Consider the following 22,951-nt stretch of genomic DNA (forward strand, 5'->3'; position numbering starts at 1 on the left):
TGCTTCGCTCGAACCATCATTGCTTGTTGTTGATTCATTGCCAGTCTCATCCCTGCCACAGTCTCAAAACACTACCGTACCGTTCACATGGCCTCCCACTCCACCCGGGCAATTTGGCGTACCCGCCGTAAAGAAGAAAGTCCACCTCTCCTCCCTCTTACAGACCTCCGCCATCTTCTCCAAGTCCAACATCTCACCAATCGGCATACCCCAACATGCCAACATGAACCCATGCAGAGCTCCCTTCGCAGGCGGAGGAAACACTTCCCATGTTGGCGAGTCACCCAGTCCAGCGGTGAAGTAGCAGTCATGCAGCCAGGTCCGCACTTCCTCCTCCGAGGACAGTCCAGCCCAGCATTGGATCTTGTCAGCATCGCCGGACGGAGCGTAGGCCCGAAGACCGAGAGCTTCGTTCTCGGAGGACGAGCGGGAATGGTAATCTTGCACGAAGCCAGATCGGACGAAGAGGATGTCGCCGATTTGTATATCGCCGCCTTGAGAGGCCGGTCGAATGTCCAGACCTTGGTGTTTGCCGGTTGCGAGTAGATCCGCGTACGTGATGGCGTGAGAGGTAGCAGAGTCGTACGTCTTACCTTGGGAGGTGGCGTATGAGCGGTAGTCGAGGAGTACTGATGAGAATGGTCAGTATTGACAGAATTGTATGAGTGAATTAAGGTGACAATGTACCTCCCCTCCCAGCGAATCCATGAGCCGCCCAGTGATTCATGCCACACTTCTCATTTTTCTCTCCCTCCTCTCCCGCGATATCCTTCGCCGTCGTCCAGTTGTAGAAGTAAGCAGTCTCCGGATCAGCTACATGTCGAAAGCCATCAAACTGCGTTCCACTTTGCGTGTTTAGTTCATACGTATCGTCGTACGCATAGCCCGGACTCAACGCTTTGATCTGATGCTTGAAAGCTTGCCGTCCGAAAGCTGGCTGAGCAGGAACGTTCAAAGGCAAGTCTGTGCGGACAATCTGTCCAGTCTTGATCTCTGCAGCGGCGGCTTTAACACGACTGGGAGTGAGGAGGTTGATACGTCCAAGGTTATCGTCGGGACCCCAGAACCAGGAGGCGGAATTTGGAGCATCTGGAATATCTGGAAGGTCTTTGAGGAGAGGGAAAGAGGTTGCGTTTGGATCCCAAGTTTCGGACACCATCTTGAGCTGGTCGTAAAGGCTATGTTGTATCAATATGTATGGTAGGTCAGCTCAAGATCAAGTCAATACGATCGATAGAACAAATGCCGAAGAGCGATTCTTCGGGCGTTTCAATTCGGACCGATTCGTGAATGCCGAGTCAGTGAGGAGAAACTGAAGCAAGGTCGGCGGTATGCCGCTCCTTATAGATGACAGTAGACCAGGTTGTCCGCAGCATGGCCTGACGTTGCTACCGAGGGCATTTAAGGTTCGACAGCTTCTCCTCTTTACCGGCCGGGCGACCTAGACCGGATATCAGCCAAATCGCCGGATAATCGTCCGTCCATCGCTTGAGAACGTCCTCTTTCCCCCAGTACGCCACCTCAAACGATATGTGTGCAAAACCCAGAGAGATGATTATCCAACTGTCCGCGTGTATCCTTCTACATCTTGCTCGGCACCCACTTTGGCTGCTTCTTCTCCGCAAAAGCCCTCAGACCAATTCCCAAATTGTCCCCCTCCCTCAAGGCAATGCCATATCGGTTATCGGTATTTTGACTCGCCCTCTCCACACTGCCCTCCTCCCAGCTCTGCCTCAAGCCATGCCTCGTCACAATGATTGCATCGGGTGACAGGCTAGCAATTTTGGCCGCCAGAGCAACCGCCTCCTCCACGACCGACTCGTGAGACTTGCTGACACGGTTGGCGATGTGGTATTGCACGGCTTCTTGCGCGGAGAGAAAGCGTCCGGACATGGCGATTTCGCTGGCGATTGTGATGCCGCACAGTCGGACGAGGCGGGAGAGACCACCGGCTCCGGCGTAGAGACCGCGCATGGCTTCGGGAAGGCCGAAAGTCGCGTTTGGAGAGGCGATGATGATGTCGCTGTTGGCCAGGCCGTCAGTAGGACGTTCCGTCAAATCATGTGAGAGGGGTTTGTACTCACCATCCCAAGCAAATCTCAAATCCACCTCCCATTGCCCATCCGTTGACCGCAGCAACGACCGGCTTCTTGCCGACTCTCCTGCTCACACCCATGAAGCCACTCGGTGGATGTGTCAATAGTCGTCGGTCTAGCTCTTTCCCGCCGTCTCTCTTTGCCTTCTCCCTCGCATTGGTAATGTCCTTTTGCTCAATCAGGTCCTGTCCCGCGCAGAACGCTTTGCCAGTACCAGTGATCACGGCTACGAGAAGAGACGGTTCGTGGTCGAACCAAGTGAGGAGAGCATCGGCCTCCCAGTGGGATGCGAATGGGAGAGAGTTCATGGCTTTGGGACGGTTGATGGTTATGAGGAGAACGGAAGGAGCTGGGTAAGAGAGGAGGTAGGTTGGAGTTGGCGGAGGAGCCGTTGTGAACGTAGGAGAAGCCATGGTCAGGGAGGAGTATGGAGTGCTTCGAGGTCAAGATGATGCTTGAGGCGGCAGTAGTCAGGTCCTACGATTGATCGAAGTCGTTCGACAAAGCTCGTCGCGTAGGATGTGCAATGATAGAAAGAGAGGAATGATTACCGCAGTGTCATTAATGGAGATGCTGAGCTACAATAGCAGAGTAGCTCTTGTCCAGGCCAGTTGAGGTGAGCCTAGGTTGAAGCTCTCTCGGCTGCGACTTAACCGCGGAAGAGGGGAGGATGTCGGACAGAGCGGGTGTAAAATTACTGGGACGGGTAGCAAAACTAGCCGGTTGTCTTAGCCCTTCTTTTCCAACCTTTCTTGCTCCCGTCTTCTCGACGTGCCCCCGTTGCCTACCGAACATGCTCCAGCTTAATTCCATGACTTCTCATCACAGAGCAATCTGCGTCGCCCGAAGTCCTGCCACATGACACCTTTCCAGAGGCTGAACCACATGCCTCGCGAAATCGATCCTCCAGTCCGGATTCCTCAAGCTGGCCTTGTGAAGACACCAGTCCACAGCCATGGCGTAATCAATGCCAGCCTCGTACTGGACGTCTTTGGCCCACTCACTGGCCACGGCGCTTCGTATCAAGCCCTGAACCGAAATAGCCGCGTTCGCCATGTGCTCTTTGAACCTTGGATGATCGTGCAAGCGCCGATGGAAGCACAGCTCGAGCAGGACGATTCCTAGTTCCATGAAAGCGACGTCGTTGGGAACCGCTTGTTCGCTAGGCTGATCACCGAATCGCGCCAGAACAAAAGGCTGCCGTCGCTGAGGTCCGAGTACGCTTGAGGTAGACTCCGCACTCAGGAAGATGTCATCTGCCGTGGAGTTGCCCTGGAACCATGGTGTAGAGAAGAGCTGCAAAAAGGATGATGTGACCATGAAAGCCACGGTCAATCGCTCAACTCTGAAGAGGCTATCTGATTTCGTCTTCTCCAGAAGATCTCCAAGCGACTCAGAGTCCTGGTCAAGGGCTTTGGCTTGAGTCTCGCTGGCGAGGTATACCACTTCGTACTGATGCCCTGGTACTATGTCTTGTGTTTGATGGCCGTCGAACTCGCTATTCAGTAACCCGAGGCTCCCGCTGACATTCGCCGAGCAAGACATCGCAACTGCACAGAGGCCAGTTTCCTGAATCTGCTTTGGCTTCGAACCACCACTTTGTGCAAGTACCTGGGCTCCAGCAAGCAGGGTCGTGGCCTTGAAGTGGCATAGCGTGGAATCAGTGTCCAGGCGGATCCTCTTCGCGGGTGGACCTTGGACGCTAGCAGATGCTTCTCGCCCCGAGCTGCTACCCTGGATCTCCGAGAGTCCCTGAGACCACACCGTGCGCTCTTTCGCCTGCTCCTCTGTCATCAACTTGATTGCAAGCTGTCGCCTTGTCCAGACACCTGCCGGGATCATCTCGCGGGCGGAAGCGAATTCAATGAGCATCTCCAGCTGCACTGCCTCTGACGCGCTTCGATGCTTTAACCATACACGAGCACAGTGAAGCGCCACGCAATTACACTGCCAAGCGTTCCTCAGTGCACGGTACATTCGCTCTGCATGATATGCGAGCGCAAGAAGCGTCCGGAATTTGCGTGTGACTCCGCGAGTGATCCCAGAGTGAGCTGGACCATTACGATCCACGATCCGGTCATTTGACCGTAGGAATCTTAGCAAGGTAGAGTTGAGCTGCTCCATTTCGTCGATGAGAGCATCGCGACGGAACGTTGTTGCGCTGTACTGCAATCGTCTGAGTTGAAACATGAGTTGCTGATTTGCAAGGTCAATCATGCCACCGAGGCTTTGATGACTGGCTCCGGCGTGGATTTGCTACGAATGTCAGCGGCGAAGAGCGGCAGATTGATCAAGAAGGACTGACCACTTCTTTCTTTTCAAGCTGCCTTTGAAAAAGCTCATCATCGACCATGGTTGCGGCAGCAAGCTTTCTCAAAAGTCCATTGATGCCTCGCAGAATCTCCAGATACCTGGGACAGCAATCCGAGAGCCTGTCCGCAAGCGCTTCTTGGAGATCAATTCGGTCCCAGCCTGGACAGTCAGGGTGTGCTAATAGTGTTGCGTATTCTTCTTTGCTGATGGTGCCATCCATTTGCAAAGGTAAGAGGAGCTCTTTCATGTTCTGCTGAAAGCTGAGTTCGCAATCTCGAAGGCGTCCGAGATCTCGTCTGTGGGCGCGCCTGATCTTCCACCATATCTTCGGAGCCTTGTGCGTATCTTCAAAGAACTCCATGGCTGCAATGATCAATGGCAAACCGCCGAGGACCAAGCCCGCGATCTCGAAGCCACTCATTGTGTCAGTATATCCTGAATGAGCTTGTTGTGAGCGGAGAACGGTTCAGCAGCGTGTCGTTCGCTTCATGGCAGCTGCTATGCCGCCACAGCGGGGTTCATACGCACGTCGCTGATCTCCTGATCTCCTCAGCGATACGATACAGGATGTCCACCTCTGTTTCCTGCGATGTTCCCCTGCGAGGCGACACATAAATACGCTCGTGTTTGCAAAAAAAATCCACATTCGCCCGTTGGCCTCATGGAGCTACGCACTGGAACTGGGAACGAGGAGGATGGTTCACACCGAGAGACTGACATTCACCAAGCTACAGAAAAAGCTTTGCGCAGCTTTTATAATCTCAAAACAACACAGAATGAACCGACTATGCGTTGGCGGCCTCGTGTGGTTGACAGCGAGGCAAGGTTCCGAATTTGGGCCAGCAACATCGGCGGCCACGTCGATGTGAACTCCACCGATGCAAAGCTGCGCGAGGCATCGCATGTCCGTGCGCGAATATTGATATCACTTGCAGAACTCATCGAGACGAATGAAGAGATCTTGGAAATCATGGCTGGAAGGCGAGCCGAAGAGACCGAGCAACTCTCCGCTGCTGACGATCAAGATGCCGATAGCACACAGAGCGAGCTGAATGAGCTATTCCTCGGCCTGGAGGATGTCCTCGATAGCCTCATGAAAGTATCAGCCCTGATAAGGAGCCGTATTGAACGTAGCCGAGCAGGGTATGCCACGGCTACGGCTCTTCAACTTTCAATGCCCACCGGCTTTGATATTGCCCATGTTGCACAAAAGCATCCAAAGCTAAATCAAAGACCTGAGCTTTTAAGTCGCTTTGGGGAGCTCATCACGCAACGAAGAGGCTTCTTGGCCTATGCTCGAGATCACCATGAGCACATTGCTCTGGACCCGGTGGAAGCTGGCCTCAACCTCAAACATCGAGATGCTCTGCAGCATGATGGCTCTCCCATGTCTGTATCTACAGACCAGACCAACATGCATTCTAGCCTGACCCATGCGTCTACCTCAAGCACCAGCTTGCGATCCTCAGACCTTCCATCCGTTACTACGATTGACTCTGGAGCTCAAGACACCTCCGAAGCATCCTCATCTGCATCTCCATCAGACGCCGAGGAGAATGGGTCAAATCTCGACGTAATCGACTTCCATACCTTGTGTGAGCCCGGCGAACCTTTTCCATGTCCCTACTGCTTCGGTATAGTGTCAGTCAAGACCCAACGAGCATGGAAGTAAGTAGCTATCGTTTATCGTAGACTACACATTTTAACTGATATAGGAAACACGTCTTCGGTGACCTACGGGCCTACGTCTGCACAAATGCAACTTGCAAAGAAGGCCTCTTTGATACGAGAAGATCCTGGATCGAGCACGAAGAAAGCGCACATCGACGAAGTTGGCGATGTCCTTGGTGTCCGGACGTATCTGGCGAGTCTCGAGCGACGATACGTGAGCATTGTCTCGCACGACACCATATAGCATCAGAGGATGACGTACTGGGACTCGGTTTGATTGATGCAGCATCACGCATACAGCAAGAGATAGCACCGGCTCAATGCTGTTTCTGTGATGACTGGGATCAGCGGCTCAGAGCGGAGCGACTCCTCTCAGATGGCACTCTCACCGCGGCCGAATTACTTGTGTCTGCGAAGGACTTCTATCAGCATCTTGCGCAGCACATGGAGCAGCTTGCACTCTTCGCAATTCCTCCAGACGCCAGCTTCCAGACACTTCGTGATGTGGGCGGGGTCGAGGGAGATCAGAGCAAACACGCCAATAAACGGAACCTGGATTCGTCACGCCATACTCTTGGCCCAACAAATATCGGAGACGAGCGAGAACCCTTTCTGGTAGCGATGCAAGGTAGACTTGAAAGGACACATCGGCCGGATGATTTTGACGAGCATTATTCCGAGCCTGCGGAGATCATCGACCACTCAGGGAAAAGTGCTAAAAACACCAAACCTGGATTGGCATACTCTCAACTTACAGGCATGGCGATACTCAGCACTGCGAAGCACGAGATGACACTGGACAACATCTGCTCATGGATAATGTCTAATTATGCCTTCTACCGCTTCGCCAGCGCTGGCTGGCAGTCCAACGTGCGAAACACGCTTTTATTAAACGATGTGTTCACCAAGATTCCGCGTCGAGCGGACGAACCTGACAAGGTTTCGACATGGACAATCAAGCCAAGCGATTTTGACGACCTCGTGAAGCAGTTGACGAAACACTACGGAATTGAAAACTCACAGATCACCACTGGTGCTGTCCCCGCCGAGTCTCGTGGCTCGTCTGTCACCGCGGTCCGCAAGAATGTCATGTCTTCGCTTGGGCCAGGGCAGGCTCAGCGTGAAGAGACTCGAAAGTCTCAAGGCGCAGATGAACTTGCATCGCAACAGTCAGATGTCTTTTCACGCCCTGCAGGCGATAGAACCGGCGCATCACCAAGGAACTTCGAAGTTCCGTATTTACCTCCAGCTTTTGAGGGCTTTGACGTGAACCCCTCGAGCAACCTTGACTTGGACGGCTACCTCAACAATCAGGAGGGCGAATCGGGAGGGCTTCGCGCGCTTCTCGTATTGGAGAATTTAGACGAGTCAAGGAGCAGCATAGGAGTAGCGGATCAAACCATCGAACGAGATCGTCTGAAAGACGATAGGCCGGACGAGCCTCTCCCAGCTCAGAGCTTTAGTTCTAGCCATGGGCTAGACCCACAGGCTTCCAATAGTGTGCCAGACACAGGACCCCAAGATGATCATCACGATCCGGAGTTCAATGTACTCCAAGTCCCCACTTCAACGATAGACGGAGATGAAGAGTACCGCCGTCGTCCGAAGCAAGTTCGACGAGAGATGGGCACCTCGAGTGATGTCGGTCCTGACTCCGACTTTGACCGGGCAAAAAGACTTCGAAGACGTCTGCATCATCAGAGAGATCTGGAAACGGAAACTCGCAGCATGTTTTTCACGGCGGCTTCTATGACGTCCTCCTCCAACGAAAGCCGCGCACTATCGGCTTTGCGCAACAGCTTCGATAGCCCGCCGGACATTATTGGCATGGGTCATTTGACCCCCACAACGCCTGGTAAAGGCCGCGGTTGGAGCGAAACAGAAGAGCAGAGGGACGAGATTTTCAGGAGAACTGGCTGACCATCACCTGCTCCGATACCAGGGAGGCGGTGGAGGCAAGACTTCGCTGATCGGATGCGCTGGACAATTTCGAGAACTTCGGGAAATAAGGATCATGCTTTGGGCAGCATCGTGTCTACTTGTTGTTGCATGCTCCACACATATATCGCTACGAACGTCACATGCACAGCAATGGGGCTCTCTACTCGTCGGCCTCCTCTTTCGTACCACCAACAATCCCACCGCTCCACTCCCCAACTCCCCCACCCTCACACCTCTCCACCAACCACTCCCTCAACGCCCTCTCCCCCTCACCACCACCCTGTAACCAACTCAACACCCCGGTCCTCTTAATCAAAACCTCCGCTCCCCCCTCCACACACCCAGCTCTGTACACCAACTCGCCCACCCTCTCGCTCACACTCTTCCTCACCCCCGGACTACACCCACTCAAAGCAAAAACCTTCTCAAACGTCCCGCCACGCCTCAAAATCTCCAGATCCTCCACACTGCGTAGTCCATCAACAAGCCAGTCCAACACCCACTGCACCTCCTTCCAATACCCATCGTCTTCCTCAGGCAGAGAAGTCAGCGTATTACTCAACCAATACCCCGGCATCTTCCCAACTCTCCACTCCGGTCCCCGAATAAGGTATCTGTTCAATTTCGGATAAATCACACTCGCCGGATTTCCCAGCACATCCACCGCCCTTCCCGCGAAACAAGTCGCCAAATACGGCATCGGCACGCCAGGATTCGTGTACTGCTGCGCGAAGGTCTCGAGCACTTCTCCGATGAGCAGGGTCAATTGCTGGACTGAAGGGAGGTTTGGGTACGCGGGGAGGGAGTAGTGGAGTTTGCGGAGTTGCGTGACGGCTTGCGCGCGGATGGAGGGATGCTGGGAGGAGAGGCAGAGGAGTAGAGAGGAGATGTCGCCTTCGGTGAGGGCGAGGTCGAGATCTTTGAGGGACCAGCGGGTTAGCTCGGGATGGCTGTCAGGCTCCCGTGGTGTAGAGGGGTATGGCAGTGTCGATTCGGTGGGCTTTGGTGGTTCGGCGAGGGAGGTTTCGTCGGCGGAAGCGGAAGTGGGAGGCAGAGTGACGGCTTCCAGGTAAGTAGCGGATTCGTGCTTCGCTTTCTTCGCTTTCCATCCTGAGAGTGCTCTGATCCTCTTGGTGATGTGCTTCAGGACACGGGCGTCTTCGGCGGTATGCTTCCCCAACAGAGCAAGGAATTCTTCGATCCACTCCGCCTTCGCCGTGCCCTCTGCACCCGAATCCTTCGCCACGAAGCTCGCCTGCTCTAACATCACAGCAACAAGCAAACTCGTCTCATCCCTCTCCTTAGAAATCCCATCCAGATCGTCCAGATACTTCACAGGCTTCCTCGTCGCCCTTCCGATCAGATCGTCCAAGAACTCCCATACTGGACTCGCATCCTCGAGCGGGAGTAGACTCGCCATCAGCACATCCAGGGTGGTCGTCTCGTGCTCAGAAGTCGCGTTGACCGAGAGCACATTGTTTTCCACAAGCACATGCTCCAACAACCCCCTCATCGTCCTATCCCTCGGTTCTTTCCGATGAATCCTCAACAGAGTCACAATCGGCGTGTACGACAGCCCGCCTTGCTTATGGAACCACTTCATGCCCGTACTATACCTCGCAACAGCAAGCAGATGCTCCAATTCCAGGTTCCTCAACGCTTGCAACTCAGCCGGTACCCTGGCGGCAGGCGTCTCACTCGCCACCAACGCCGAAGTCAACGTAGTCGAAACATCAAACTGCTCCTCCAGCGCTTGCAGCGGCAGCAGCTCGTAGTACAGCCATAACAGCCTCGTCGCCGCTTCCCGCTGCATAGCATGCTCGTAGTCATCTGGTATCTTCCGGTATGTGGCGATGATCTCTTTCATAGGCGGGCATCGAGATGCGAAGCGTTGGCGGAGTCGAGATTCGGCTTCTCTCCAGAGAGTGTTGGAGCTTGCTTGTGGTTGCATCTCCGCAATGACGGATGCCAATTTCTGGAACGCTAGCACGAGGAATCGAATAGCGAAGAAAGTGATCAGGTCATTGCTTTGGTGAAGGCATTTGACCAGCACTTTCTGATTTAACGGGCGAGGGACGATATTTTCGATCATAATGGACGTCTGGGCGGGGAGTTCGGCGCGACTGTCTTCGTTTCCGAGGTGCGCGGGGACAGGGAGAGCGACGATTTCGAAGAGCAAAGAAGCGTAGCCGATCCAGGTATTGGTCAGCTTGGGATCCATTTGCATCGTTCGTTCAGCAAAGTACGCCGCCACCAGTTCCGGCGAGGATTTGAAGCATAGCAGGAGTAAGTCCCTCTCTCGCTCGTCCGAGTTCGCGCGGAGAGTGGCCGTCCAGGATAGCAGTGTCGTGTTGCGGATATTCAGCGGTTCGCCGGAGTCGTAGAACTCAATGCTGTCCAGTCCAAGATCAATCGACGCACTCGCCGCGGCATCCGAACTCGTCGTGCCAGGCGGATACCACCCACTGTCCCTCAACACGCCATACTCCGGCTTCGTGCACACAGCTTTCAACCACGCAAAAGCTTTCTCTCTCGCCGCGTGCTCCTCTCCACTCCTCGCCGCAATCTCCGTGACCCTCTCCAGATTTTGGCTGCTCAAGATTGCCGCCTTTGACGACCGTGGCAACTCCCCGTCTTTCAGCACATTCGTCTCCACAGTCGTCAAGAGCTCGGTGACCAACTCCGCCGGATCATCTCTCAAATGCTGAAACAACGCTCCACACAAAGGGCGGTTCTTCAGGATGTCCATCTTCCCGCCTTCGTGCAGATACTTCAGTAACGACAAAACCAACCTCATCGTAAGCGTACGTATCGACGGTCGGCGCTTAGCATCCTCCTCACTCATGCTAAATTTCACATTAGCAAAATCATCACCCACACCTCATCATCACACAGAACAAAACTCACTCCACTTTCACAAGTCCCAAATTCCTCCTCACAACCTGCCCATCAAAAACCATCTCCCTCTTCCCATAAACCTCCCTCGCCAAAACACCCCCATCAAACCCCACAACCTCACTCAATAACCTCAAAGCCGGAGAAATCACAAAATCCTTATGCTTCGGTGCCTCCAGCGCCCTCTTCAGTAGTCTCAAATGCTGGCCCTGCAAAACAGTGCGACAAAGCAGCAAACCTTGATCCCTGAGATCCAGAATGCCACTCAGAGTCTTGAGCAGCAGGGCGAAGATCGCCGCAATACTCGCCGCTAGATGATCATTGTTATTCTGATTTGCAAAACTCCACGCCTGCCAGAGTTGGCCTAGCAAAGGGTGGTCGTAGTCATTTGCGTCGGCGGGGGTTTGGGTTTGCAGGTATTCTCTCAGGATGGAGAGTTGGCGCGCGCGGAGTTCCGGTTCGCGGTGGTAGAGGATTGATTCGAGGAAGTTTTTGAAAGAGGCGAGGCCGTTGCGGAGTTGATGGAGGCCATCCTGCCGGAAGACGAGGGTGTCTTGGAGTTGGCGGGCGAAGTGAATTTCTTCGATGGCGGGAGGTTGGAAGTCTGGTCGAGCACGTTTGGGAGGGCGGTCGGTGCCTTCTTCTAAGGGTTGACGCTCTCGTTTGGACATGATGCAGATGTGTTGTGTGATTTGATGGAGATGATTTGTTGAAGTCGCTGGAACTTTTTCTTGAAGGATCGACGTTGGCAGCATGGGCTAAGCTCGGATTTTTCGGGTTCGGAGGCAGCTCCGCTAAATACCCTACACAATCACCAGCAATTAAACACGATCTCCACGGATTCAGAACATTTCAAATTTGACGTCGGGAGCAAAACAGGAACATCCGTTAGCGGCGGACGTAAGCGAGCCAGTTAACGCTCTTGTCAGGATTTCTCACTGAAGCGTGCACGGAATGGCAGATATCACTCCAGTTGGGCAGAGCACATGCTTAGTATCAACCTTGCAAATCAGGACCTCAATACAAAAGTCGTCTTCGATTCCATCGCATTTCTACACTTCCGCTTCGCTAAACGCTCCACACAACCCAGAACCGCCCATTCCCTTCATCGACCCAAATATCCCGTCACGAAGAACTCCTTACTCGCCCTCGGAATGGTAGGCCGCGGCCCAACTCCCCTCCAGCCAGCTGCCCATGCAACCAATCTCCTCCGTGCTCCCCTCGAAACGACCTCCGTATGCCCCATACTGCCTCCTATCCCTCATCGTCTGCCTCCACCCTCAACACCGTACTCGAATCCTCTCCCTTGTCCTCTGCCAACTTGCTGCGGAAGACCCATGAATCCTGGTGGTGGACCACCCATGCCCGGGGGAGGAGGCGGTCCTCCGAAGAATCCTGGCGGTGGACCACCCATGCCGCCGTTGGGAGGTGGAGGTGGTGGACTCATCATCTGACCTTGTCCTTGCTGCTGGCCTTGCGGGTCCCGCGCTCCCTGGAAGATGTTCGGGAAGCCTGGTGGATGGCGGGGCATCATCGCGTTGAAACCAGGTGGAGGCGGGCCTGACGATGTCGGTCCTCCTCCGGCGGCGGAGTTGGCGGGTGGGGAAGTCATGTATTGGTGGAAGTCGGGTTGTTGTGAATATGCGCCTGGTGGAGGCGGTGGGCCGGGGAAGCCCTGCTGTGGAAGACCACGTCTTGCGTTGCTGCCAGGTAGGAGATTTTGTTGTCCTGGGGGTCCATCCCGTCGCAGTGCAGCATGTTGCTGTTCTTGCTGTCGCTGCTGATGTAAGAAGAATGCTTGGTCATCGTACAGACCTGGTGGCGCGCGCTGCAATGTTCTACGCTGATCGGGGAGGAGGCCAGGCGGCATTCCGTGTGGCGCACCTTGCTCGTTGTGATCCGGTGCGTAGTTGTGCATGATGCGCTTCTCGAAGAGACCAGGTGGTTGTTGAGGCATGCGCGGTTGCGGAGCGTGAGGCGGATCTTGAGGATTGTGGGCGGCGTGTTGTTGATCAAGCCAGCGTTGCAGGTCCGGAGGATTCATACCGCTGCTAGAGTTGGTCGGTTGGTGGTGCATCTGCTGAGATTGAGGGCGAGACTGCTGATTGGGATCCGACTTTCGCAGGAGGTTCAGAAGTTGCTGGCTCTCGTTGCTCGTCACTTGAGGGCGTTGCCGCTGCTGAGCGAGGAGGTTTTGGATGTTGATGTCCGGCGAGGCCGCGCCGCGCGATGGAGGATCGAACATCGCCAGGTCGTTCACTCGTCCTGACGACGGACGAGGCTGTTGCTCCCGAAGCGCGTTGAACATGTTGCTCGGCTCCGGTGACATGGTCTGTTCGGGAGGCTGAGATCGCGAGGGCTGTTCCTGTCGACCGACAGACTCGTCTCGGCCTCCTTCAAACATCTCTGCACCGCCCTGCTGAGGTGACTGCATCCCGTCCGGACCCTTTTGCTCAAACATGCTCTGGAATCGACTCTTAGGCTTCCCTGCTGCACCGTTCGCGCCATTACCGCGCGGGAGCTGAGGCGATGCCGGAGTTGGAATCTCAGCAGCAGGCGACGGCTGACCAAGCTTCAGTCCACCTCCGAGCATCGCCAACACCCGATTGAATCCTTCATGATCCTCAGCAGAAGTCTGTGCGACATCGTTCGCCGCTTTCTGGACATTGCTTTCTGGTACCGGCGGAGGCGGCGTCTCCTCTGGCGCCGGCTTGAACATAGACGCAAATCGACTCGTCTTGCCCGACTTTGCATTGCTCGTCTTCGGTGCGGCAGGAAGTGGAGGAGTTGATGCGTCCTTAGCAGAGTCCGTCCTCAAACTGCCGAAGAAGCCACCTTCGAATCCATCCAGCTTCAAGCTCGGCTTCGGCTCAGCAGGCGGTGGTGGAGCTGGCGGCGCTTCCACAACTTCCTCTTTCTCCGGCTCGCCCTTGTTCTTCTTATTCATGCTGTCCTTCCACTTTTGGAACTCCTCTTGCGTCCGCGCCATGTCGAATCCCAGCTCTTGATCCTTCTTCACAACAGGATCCTCCATCCACTCCGGTTCCTTCTCGTCATGGCCACGATCGCCATTCCGCCTCGCTTGTTCGCGCTCCCTCCAGCCACCAGTAGGTCGATCTCCGTTCTGACCTCTCCGATCGTCGCGGTTGTTCGTCCAGCGCGGGTCATGCTTTTCGCCATATCCATTCCTCCGCTCGCCATCTTGATTGTCGCGTCTGCCATATCGATCGTTCCTCTCCCCAGTCTTGCCATCCTCTTGATCACCCAACGCTCTCCGCTCAGCAGCTCGTGTCCAGCTGTCGCGATTGTCTTTCCCATCCTTCTCATTGATGTGATCACTCCGTCTGTTCATTTGTCGATCGGTAAAGAATCGACTGCGCGCATTGTCCGACTCCTCAGCAGTCCCTGCCTCACCCGCGCCATCAGCAAGCTTCGCAGCATTCCTGCTCGACGGAAATATCGTCTTCGGCGGTCCAAGTGAAACGTCCTCTACTCAACAAAATCAGCACATGCATCTCACCCATCGCACACCACAACAAAACTCACCATTCGTCCCTCTCATACTACTTCCCATCCTCCCCAACGTCGGCCGTCCCGTGGAGAACGATCCCATCGGACTCGGCTCCGGCGCGAGATTTCTCCGCTTGTTCTCCTTCGCATCGCTGTTGGCCACGGCGGTGACGCGCGATGCCGGTTGCTGCTGCTGAGCAGACTCACTGTGGGGGATCCTTAGCTTCTCCCTCACGCCGTCTACTTCCAGGTACACGTACTCTATCCATTGCTCGATGGAGGGGAGGTTTTCGGGTTTGGTCACGAGAGGGGAGGCGCGAAGGGCGTAGAGTTCGGCAGCGGTGTAGTGTCGTATTGACATGGCGGTGGTGGTGTTGTGGTGAGGGTGGTGGTGGTCGTCGGTGTTTGGACAGATGTCGGCTGGTGGAATGAGGGGTAGCTTGTTCAGACAGGCAAGAGAGGAAGGTCGCAAGTAATGACCGATTGAAGGGTCGCTCAGATGTCCGACAAGCTCTTCTCTGGTGATCGCAAGGTACGCACCCAAACTGCTCGCGTGTGGAAGCGTCTGGCGGAAAGTGAAGAAAACTCTCGTGCAGCAAACTCGTCGCCAAAGATGGGATCCCAGCACTCTTCTAGAATCGCAAAGACGGCGACAGACGGAGCACGTCTTACCGCGTCGAGTCCGAAATTGTCTCACACCGCGGTGCCCGATCTCTCGTCTTCAGTCTCTCGCCACACTGCCAACGTCGACTCTTCCCACCGCAGCGATTGTATGGGTCTTTCAGTCGATCTCAGGAGGGTGGTGGGTGAAATGCGGTTGGCAATCGCGATCGATGGTAGCTCGTACTGTGGCTTCTCGGCGGTAAATGGCGAGCTAGATGTGCGCGGGCGGAATCTCTCTCAGCAGTGCTGCGACAGTAATGTGTCAGACAGGAAGCGTAGAGCAAGGTCGACAATAGCAGGCAGTGATTGCAGCAGCAACGGCGGTTGTATCTTCGTAGGCGGTGTTGTAGGCTCTTTCGTTGGTGTTGTGTTGTGGTGTGATTGTCGTGTGAGGTCGAGGGTCGAGGTCAAGAAGCTCGGCCCCACTTTTTGACAGCGGTACTTGGGTACGTAGGTATTGGAGGAGAGACGTATCATTATGAGTGGGGGCTCAATCATTCAAGCATTGAGCATGGAGCACGAGACTATATTTCTTTCCGAACAGGACTGCTTTTTGGCGGAAATGCGGCTTTTATCTGAGCCGCCAAAGCTAGGAGGTCTCAACAGGCAGCATACACCCAGGAGAGCCTTGCAACCAGCCATGTCCATGAACTGTCGATTTCATGCGCGATATCGAGACCTTGTGAGCATCGTCCCCATCGTGTCGTATCGTTCCTCTGTCGTCACCCTGTCGTAACCATTTTTCGTTTCGCCTTTTCTCGTGACTTCATTCACCATACATGCTGGTCTGCGAAGTCTTTCCCCAACCCAGCACCAACTTCGAATCGTCTCCCACCTCAAAACCAACTCAACGGCCCCCCAGCAGCTCCCGCAGCCCCCTTCTCCTCTCCAACCTCATCGCTCTCCTTCCAAAACGCAGTCGGGCCCGCAGGACCATGCATATCATAATCCTTATCAAACCAATTCCCCAGAACGCCTCTCTTACTCCCCCTCCCACCGACCTGAATCCCCTCACTCCTCCACCTCTCCTCTCCATGGAAGATCGAGAAAGTCGTCCATCGGATCTCCCCCTCGGGTGTCTGACGCACCGTGCCGCGAATGCGAGAATTGGCATTGGGATCCCAAGAAGCGTGGAGGCTGCGTGAGGTGCCGCGGAAGTGCACGACTGGTAGACGGGTGCCGGTAAAATTGGACCAGTCGAGACCGTCGCCTGATCGACCTTCGATGCGTCCTGGGCCAGGTCCGTCTTCGCCGTATGTGCCATCGAGGTCGTCTTCGTCTTCGCCACCCTCGTCGCCACTCCCAGGCGGGTCGATACGTGTTACTTGGAGCTTGATGCGGATTAGTCGGATGGCTGTACATGAGATGTCGTGTCAGTGACGGACTCAAAGAAAGGATCAGGCTTACCACTTCATGCAGCGTAATCGTACCTTCTTCCGTCTCAATCCCGTCCCTCGCCTGCCCTTCAGGGATCCTCTCGGTGAAATTGAACGAATACAAATCATTGTAGTCCAAGAAACACACCACCCTCATCCAACTTCCACTCACTCCGAACGGATCTTGAGCATCCAATCCCAACGCCAACTCCCTCACTCGCTTCAACTCCGGCTCCTCCTCACTTTCATCCGTCTCCCACGCATCCTCGTCATCCCTCGGCTTCACCTTCGGCGGCGACCTGAAAGATCCAGCCGTTGCTCCATCGAAGGGTTGGTTCCACGCTACTTGGAATCTCCCCTCCGACCGGCCCGCGAACTTGTTGAGATTATACCCCAACACGATCATGATGGCTTCGACTTTCTCCCAGTCTACGCGTCCGGAGCCGTCGGCGCGGAAAGGGCCCCAGAGAGTTTGAAGGGTGTATTCGCGGAGGTCGTAGACTTTTGAGCGGGCGAAGGGGTGGGTGAGGCGGGGTTTGAGGACGGCGGAGCGGGTGGACTGGGAGGGTGGAGGTAATGATAGGATCTGGAAGGTCGGAAGGGAGGCACCGTTGAAGGTAGTTGCGCCGGCGGTGGCTTGGGCATCGTTGTCTGCGATGACAGGAGGTGAGACGGTGGTGCGCCTGATTGCCAACAATGATCGCGGTGGAGGCGGTGGTGGAACATCGATCGGCACACCATAGTAGCAATGCAACTTTGCACTCGCCTGCCTCATCTCTTCCGTCTCAGCCGGTTGCTGTTGATCATTTCCCGCCCTCGCGAAGAGCGAGGAAGAGCAGAGGAACGTGTCGATATTGGCATCATTCTGGAACACCCTTCGAAGCAAAGCGAGGTTCTGACTTGACTCCGGATCCGTTGTCGAAGCCGTCTGCACCAAATGCTCAATCTGCTCCGCCACGAACCCCAAGTTCTCCCTCTTTGCCGCGATGTCTGTCGAGTTCAGAATCTTATCCATCCGCACCAATTTGTGCAACTCCTCCTCCCAGTCCGGCTCTTTCTCTCTCGGTGTCGACTCACACGACGAACTTGCCTCCGCGGCGGAATTTGTGGGTGTTGATGAAGTCGCAGCAGTCGAAAATGTCGGTGTAAGTCGTTGTCTCGGCTCATCGTAGAACCTCACATACAAGTCCTTATGCAGCAGTCGATTGCTCCGCACATAGCTATGCAACGTTCGACACGACGCCGACAGAGCAGCGAGGTCGGCTGGCGAGGTTTCCGCGAAGATTATGTGGAGAAGCTCGTGCGAGATCTCAAGGAGGGAGGACATGGTGTTGGTCGTGACCATGGGTGGAAGAGGTCGTCGGTATGGTCGTCTTGGAGGCGTGCGCGAGGTATTTGTACGGTGGATGGAGGAAGATGGAGGTAAGAGTGTCGTGATCATTGGTATCGCCGATAAAGCTGGAGCTTTCCCATATCTCCGATCAATGCGGGGCATCTGGCCCGCGGTGCTGTGATCCTTGCTTTGAAACACACCGACGCTGGGGGCTGAAATATTGATTGGTAGCCATGAATTCAATCAATGTCTTCGATACGAGTAAAATAACTCTTCTCCTCCGGCTGTATGGGCATGGCTACAACTTCGCCTCCCCCCTAATCTGCAAGTCCCCTCTCCCAACGTCCTTGATACTCCTCTTTCCCAAATTCGCCAACGAGTTATCTGTATCCGCAAGCAAACACCTCAGTACATGCTCCACCCCCTGCTGACCTCCAATTGCCAGTCCATACATATACGGCCTCGCCACCAACACCGCCTTCGCGCCCAACGCCAACGCCTTCAACACATCACTCCCCGTGCGAATACCCGAGTCGAACAAGATGTCCATGTTCGAAGCCTTGACCATCTCGTCCGCCGCGATTTCAGCCAAAGCATCGAGTGAGGCGATGGCACCGTCGAGCTGTCGGCCGCCATGATTGGAGACGATGATGCCGGACATGCCGTACTCCGCCGCTCGACGGGCGTCTCCGACGGTTTGGATACCCTTGAGCACGATTGGGCCGTCCCAGAGTTGTTTGAGGACTTCGAGGTGGGACCATTCACGGTAAGTGCCTGAGTTCATGACGTCTAGCCATGCGCGGGATTTGGCGATGAGCTTTGCGTTGCCCAGGATCTTTGCGGCGCCGAATACAGTCCCATTCCGCTTGATGATTCCCCATGCTTCGGCGAGCTTCTCCTTCGCGGTGCGCGGGTCGGCAGCGAGTTGAGCCTCGTACTGCGCATTGAAGATGGGGTCCGAGTGACCGATTTGGCAGCCGTCGCCGAAGAGGAACGGGAGATAAGCTGAGTCGAGATCCGTGGGACGCCAGGCGAGGGTGAAGGTATCCAGGGTCACGACGAGAGTGGTGTAGCCGTTGCTCTTGGCGCGGTGGAGGAGGGAGGCGGTGATTGCTTCGTGTTGAGGGCGGGGCCAGTAGAGTTGGTACCATCTGGAACGTGTCAGTGAGGTCTGCCTGATCTGATCGAGATCGAATAGCTCACCTTTGTCCATCACCATTCGCGGTGGCGACTTCTTCAATCGTCCTCGTCGCCGCAGTCGAAAGGACTGTCCCATCACATCAGCACATCATCTCCACCCCGGCAACACAGGAAGACCTACTCATTGGCACCCCAACCTCCTTACAAGCCCTTGCCGTAGCCTCCTCCGCATCCGCATGCATAATCTTCTGCACTCCCACCGGCGCCACCAAGATCGGGTTTCTCAACACCTCCCTCCCACCAAATAGCTCCACCCTCAAATCCCTCCTCGTCGCATTGACCAACATACTCGGCTTCAAGCGATACCGATCAAACGCCGCGATGTTGGAAGCATAGGTCCTATGGCTGGAAGCAGAGCCAAAGACATATCCAAAGTTCGCCGCTGGAACTTTTTCGCGGGCGAGACGTTCCCATTCGGAAGGCTTTGTAGAGAATGGCGGTGAGCGGAAGGCGCTGTAGATTCCGAGTTGGTAAGAGGAGTATGCTTCCGGATTGGGGAGTTCGTATTCTTGGTTAAGCTTCTGGGCTTCGGCGAGGGTTGGTGCTTTGGAGGACGCCATGGTGGCGAATTGTAATTGTACTTGAAGTCTTTGGAGGACAGGATGATCTTGAGTCCTGGCCTAAAGGTCGGTTTGCCTTCTTGATGCAGATGTGTTGGCCTGCTGGATCTATCGGTGGAACTGTGGCTTTCTCCTTCTGAGGCTTAGTAGCGATACACGAGTGGTGCTCACGATACTGCGTCCTGTCAGTAATGCCAATGGAATGTCTTATCCTCGAGTAAAGGAGAGACGATAGTGTTGTCGAATGAAAGAGTGAGGTGTTGTCGACCGTGGTGAAGGACTCGGACTCCGCTCCTGCCGATGCCGAGGTCCCAGAAGCCAGAGGAAGTCGACTTCATCACCGCCTCTACCTTGTGTTTCGTCGTCGACGGCGACTCAATGTCGACTTGGCTGACCTCGACAAACTCGCCTGCCGACGCCGAGATTAACTCTTGATGGCAGCCGTCCTGCGCGAGGAAGCAGATCCAGCAAACCTCATGGCGTAGCTTTGCTCAGATGGCAGGACACATTCGATTGACATTCGAGTGGAATGGATGCTCCACACCAGACACTGCTCTGGTCCGCACACAAATCTGACTGGATGCGAAGTGTCAAAGACGACAGGAAGAACTTGCAACGTCCATTTTCACTGGGCGCTCGAACTGGACAGCACCCTTGTCAACCACATAGTTTCAGCCAGCCCGAATGCTGCCAGATGCTGCAGTCCCTCCTACTCAAAAGTGTGCTACCCAGCGGTGCACATGCTCTCCTAAGTGCAAGCGACTTTTTCGCAATCCACTATCGGGTTGAATTTTGGCAGTACAGATGACAAGAATTCTGCAAGACAGTTGGCGCGGTATTCGCCCTACCGCAGACGTCGTTGTTACATGAGAGGGTAAGATCACAGCATATGGTCCAGATCTTGCATGCACAAAGATGGCTGCCAGCACGCATCCGATCTAAACGTCGAACACGCACTTGGCTCCTGCAAGCTACCGACAAGCCTGAGCTGCACGATGCAAGAGTCCGTTCTCCAGGTTCGTGGTCAAGATCCAGTGGACACTACCAAGTAAGCTGCGTTCGGAGGCTCATGCTGGTCGTCCTCAATCTCCTTGCTACTTCACAGTGTCTTTCGCATCATCCTTCACTGGTGCTGAACACTCCAAGAGCATCGTCGGCATGACCACCATAAATCTTCGGATCTTTGAAAGACTCCTTCATCAACCCATGGCCCTGCCCATCATACCCCCCTCCCACGCCTTCCAAAAGGTCTCTCCTTCATACTTCGCAATCGATCCAAACATCCTTCACCCAAACATCTTCAACATCTCACACCTCTCGTCCATCGTCCTCGCCAACAACAACAGTCCCGCCTGCCGAGGTCGATGAATCTCGTTACCCCTTCGGCCACGGTTGACCCTCCCGCATTCCAATACGCATAGCGAACCGGCTGGTTCAGATGGCCATGCTACGCGAACCCATCCGCGTTCTAGTCGAGAGGGGTCAAGACTTTCGTCGGCTTGGCACGCTTCTATGGCATCTTCGAATTGGCTCTCAAGCCGGTGAACGAAGTTGCGGCGACGGTCGCTTGCCCACCACGTTGCTCCCAGGCGGAGCAGGCCGCGGCAGAATTCGTCTTCAGCTTCCTGGTCTGGGTCGCGGCGAAGGGGTGGGTCGATGGAGTTCAGCTTGAGATACTCAAAGTCAGGTGCCAGAGCGCCTTGCAGCTCGATAAGACCACCTCGCGATGGCCAGCCTTGGAGAATGACTTCACCCGTGGTTATGATTGTGCGGGTGGAGATGCGAAGGCTGTGGCCGCGAGTGCTGGCGAGGGTTGGTGACCAAGGTCTTGCTCTGTCCTTTTGCGCCAGTGCTTCGCTGAGTCTACTGGGCGGAGCGGTCTTCAAACTTGGGTCTTCAGATGACCTCTTGAAAGGCCACATGTTAAAGGAGTTGTACTCTGTCTTGACAGAGTTTACGAGGGAGGAGAACATGCTTTCGAGCAGTGCTAATCAATGTCCTGAGAGTGGCTCGCGGTACTACAGCCAGACACCGCGGGCAGTCAAAGATGACTCTGATGCGGTAGCAGTCGGAGTTACGATGCGACCATGCAGTGAGCAGACAGCTATCAAGCCACCGGGTTCTCCTCGTCGATTGGTTGCGGCATCGCCGTGCGTCGACTTCATGGGCGACTATGAAGATCAATCTCGAGCATGACTACGACTTCCACGAGTATGTTTCCAGATACCTTGAAACGCATAGCTAACGGCCGTGTACAACTAATGAGGTGCAAAGTAGGACAAAGGAAGTTCAACAGATTTCGTGTTCATCCGTCTTGTTGTTCTGTCGGCCGTAAGATGAACCCCTCGAATCCTTCCACCACGAGTGACGCCATAGTCTCTTGAAATCCTGCCGCCTGCGATCAACGACAAAAGCAAAACACTCACCTCTCCAAACTAATCTAACCACATACGATCATCATCGCGAGACCTGGAGATCAACTCTTTCTCGTGCGTTGCGTGAGTCTCGTCCGATAGGATCAACGACTTCGCGATCCGCCCTCCTTTTCGTTCAAGCGTGAGGCGAGACATGAGCGGTAATCCTTCTGATGGCTCAATGAGAAAAGTATAAGTAAGACTGCTTCCCTTGACTGTTGCCTAAACATTATCCAACAAATCTAATGTCAGAGTCAAACACATCCAAGACTTGACTGCAACATTCACCTTAAAGCACAACCATTGAAACAGCATCCTTTCCCACCATCCATCTAAACAACCTCAACCACAACAATGTGCTGCTCCCAACGTCGCCGCCAGCAACAGCAAGCTACGCTTTTCCTCCAACAAGAACCCTACCTCTCCTCCATGGCTCAGCAAAAGTCCGTCACCCACCCCAACGCTGTCGAGGACCGAACTACCTCAGAGAAAGGAGATGAATTACCGCCGCCATACACTGCGACTCCACAGATTCTCAACCGGAACTCCTTCTCCTCCTCTTCCTCCTCCTACTCCTCATCTGGGGACGAAGGCGCAGTCTCACCGGACGCTCTGCCCAGTTTCACGAGCAAGGATGTACATCCCGTTCAGCAGTCACCGGGCGGACACGAGACGGACCTGCAGCCGATGGACCGTAAGGCGAGCTGGAAAGAATGGAAAGCGCTGAAGAAGGCTCAGAAAGTGGCGATGAAGGAGGAGAAGAGGATGTGGAAAGCGGAGAGGAAGATGGAGAAGGAGGTCTTGAAACGAGCGAGGAAGAGTGGCGGGGAATGTCGTTGAATTGGGACAGCGTAACCTTGGTCTCCTTCTTTAGAGCGAAGTATCTTTCGTTGCATCGTCTTCATACCGGAATACTATTTGACAACTTACAACATCTCTACGTGATGAGACCAATCCGATTTCCAGTCCTGTTCGAAAC

General features: G+C 54.7%; 10 protein-coding genes across 10 annotated transcripts; 2 read left to right on the forward strand and 8 right to left on the reverse strand.

The window, feature by feature from the left end:
• Positions 1–63: 63 nt before the first annotated feature.
• On the reverse strand, positions 64–1,159 carry MYCGRDRAFT_47647 (uncharacterized protein; the record flags this gene model as incomplete). Its single annotated transcript, XM_003849657.1, has 2 exons — positions 64–629; positions 688–1,159. 2 exons carry the CDS (start codon positions 1,157–1,159, stop codon positions 64–66), a joined length of 1,038 nt encoding a protein of 345 aa, XP_003849705.1.
• A 422-nt stretch (positions 1,160–1,581) lies between these two features.
• On the reverse strand, positions 1,582–2,707 carry MYCGRDRAFT_75576 (uncharacterized protein; the record flags this gene model as incomplete). The annotated part of the gene is made up of 2 exons (XM_003849656.1): positions 1,582–2,023; positions 2,085–2,707. The coding sequence occupies 2 exons, from the start codon at positions 2,507–2,509 to the stop codon at positions 1,582–1,584; spliced, it is 867 nt and encodes a 288-aa protein (XP_003849704.1).
• A 73-nt stretch (positions 2,708–2,780) lies between these two features.
• MYCGRDRAFT_110759 (uncharacterized protein) lies at positions 2,781–4,830 on the reverse strand (the record flags this gene model as incomplete). The annotated part of the gene is made up of 2 exons (XM_003849655.1): positions 2,781–4,292; positions 4,402–4,830. 2 exons carry the CDS (start codon positions 4,828–4,830, stop codon positions 2,919–2,921), a joined length of 1,803 nt encoding a protein of 600 aa, XP_003849703.1.
• A 1,970-nt stretch (positions 4,831–6,800) lies between these two features.
• MYCGRDRAFT_29540 (uncharacterized protein) lies at positions 6,801–7,070 on the forward strand (the record flags this gene model as incomplete). Its single annotated transcript, XM_003849352.1, has 1 exon — positions 6,801–7,070. A coding segment is annotated over one exon (270 nt), but the record flags the coding sequence as incomplete, so codon positions are not given.
• Positions 7,071–8,181: 1,111 nt separating this feature from the next.
• On the reverse strand, positions 8,182–11,587 carry MYCGRDRAFT_47408 (uncharacterized protein; the record flags this gene model as incomplete). Its single annotated transcript, XM_003849654.1, has 3 exons — positions 8,182–9,529; positions 9,596–10,867; positions 10,929–11,587. 3 exons carry the CDS (start codon positions 11,585–11,587, stop codon positions 8,182–8,184), a joined length of 3,279 nt encoding a protein of 1,092 aa, XP_003849702.1.
• A 590-nt stretch (positions 11,588–12,177) lies between these two features.
• On the reverse strand, positions 12,178–14,787 carry MYCGRDRAFT_110760 (uncharacterized protein; the record flags this gene model as incomplete). Its single annotated transcript, XM_003849653.1, has 3 exons — positions 12,178–14,405; positions 14,463–14,632; positions 14,687–14,787. The coding sequence occupies 3 exons, from the start codon at positions 14,785–14,787 to the stop codon at positions 12,178–12,180; spliced, it is 2,499 nt and encodes an 832-aa protein (XP_003849701.1).
• A 1,138-nt stretch (positions 14,788–15,925) lies between these two features.
• On the reverse strand, positions 15,926–17,845 carry MYCGRDRAFT_75577 (uncharacterized protein; the record flags this gene model as incomplete). The annotated part of the gene is made up of 5 exons (XM_003849652.1): positions 15,926–16,299; positions 16,390–16,443; positions 16,520–16,700; positions 16,752–17,024; positions 17,190–17,845. The coding sequence occupies 5 exons, from the start codon at positions 17,808–17,810 to the stop codon at positions 15,926–15,928; spliced, it is 1,503 nt and encodes a 500-aa protein (XP_003849700.1).
• Positions 17,846–18,096: 251 nt separating this feature from the next.
• Positions 18,097–19,735, reverse strand: MYCGRDRAFT_75580 (uncharacterized protein; the record flags this gene model as incomplete). Its single annotated transcript, XM_003849651.1, has 3 exons — positions 18,097–18,949; positions 19,002–19,065; positions 19,120–19,735. 3 exons carry the CDS (start codon positions 19,556–19,558, stop codon positions 18,097–18,099), a joined length of 1,356 nt encoding a protein of 451 aa, XP_003849699.1.
• Positions 19,736–20,844: 1,109 nt separating this feature from the next.
• On the reverse strand, positions 20,845–21,531 carry MYCGRDRAFT_95738 (uncharacterized protein; the record flags this gene model as incomplete). Its single annotated transcript, XM_003849650.1, has 1 exon — positions 20,845–21,531. The coding sequence occupies one exon, from the start codon at positions 21,529–21,531 to the stop codon at positions 20,845–20,847; it is 687 nt and encodes a 228-aa protein (XP_003849698.1).
• A 695-nt stretch (positions 21,532–22,226) lies between these two features.
• Positions 22,227–22,879, forward strand: MYCGRDRAFT_105731 (uncharacterized protein; the record flags this gene model as incomplete). The annotated part of the gene is made up of 1 exon (XM_003849353.1): positions 22,227–22,879. One exon carries the CDS (start codon positions 22,327–22,329, stop codon positions 22,810–22,812), a length of 486 nt encoding a protein of 161 aa, XP_003849401.1.
• Between the last annotated feature and the right edge of the window lie 72 nt (positions 22,880–22,951).

This window comes from Zymoseptoria tritici, chromosome 9 (assembly GCF_000219625.1).
Source record: "Zymoseptoria tritici IPO323 chromosome 9, whole genome shotgun sequence".
Classification (NCBI taxonomy): Eukaryota; Fungi; Ascomycota; class Dothideomycetes; order Mycosphaerellales; family Mycosphaerellaceae; genus Zymoseptoria; species Zymoseptoria tritici.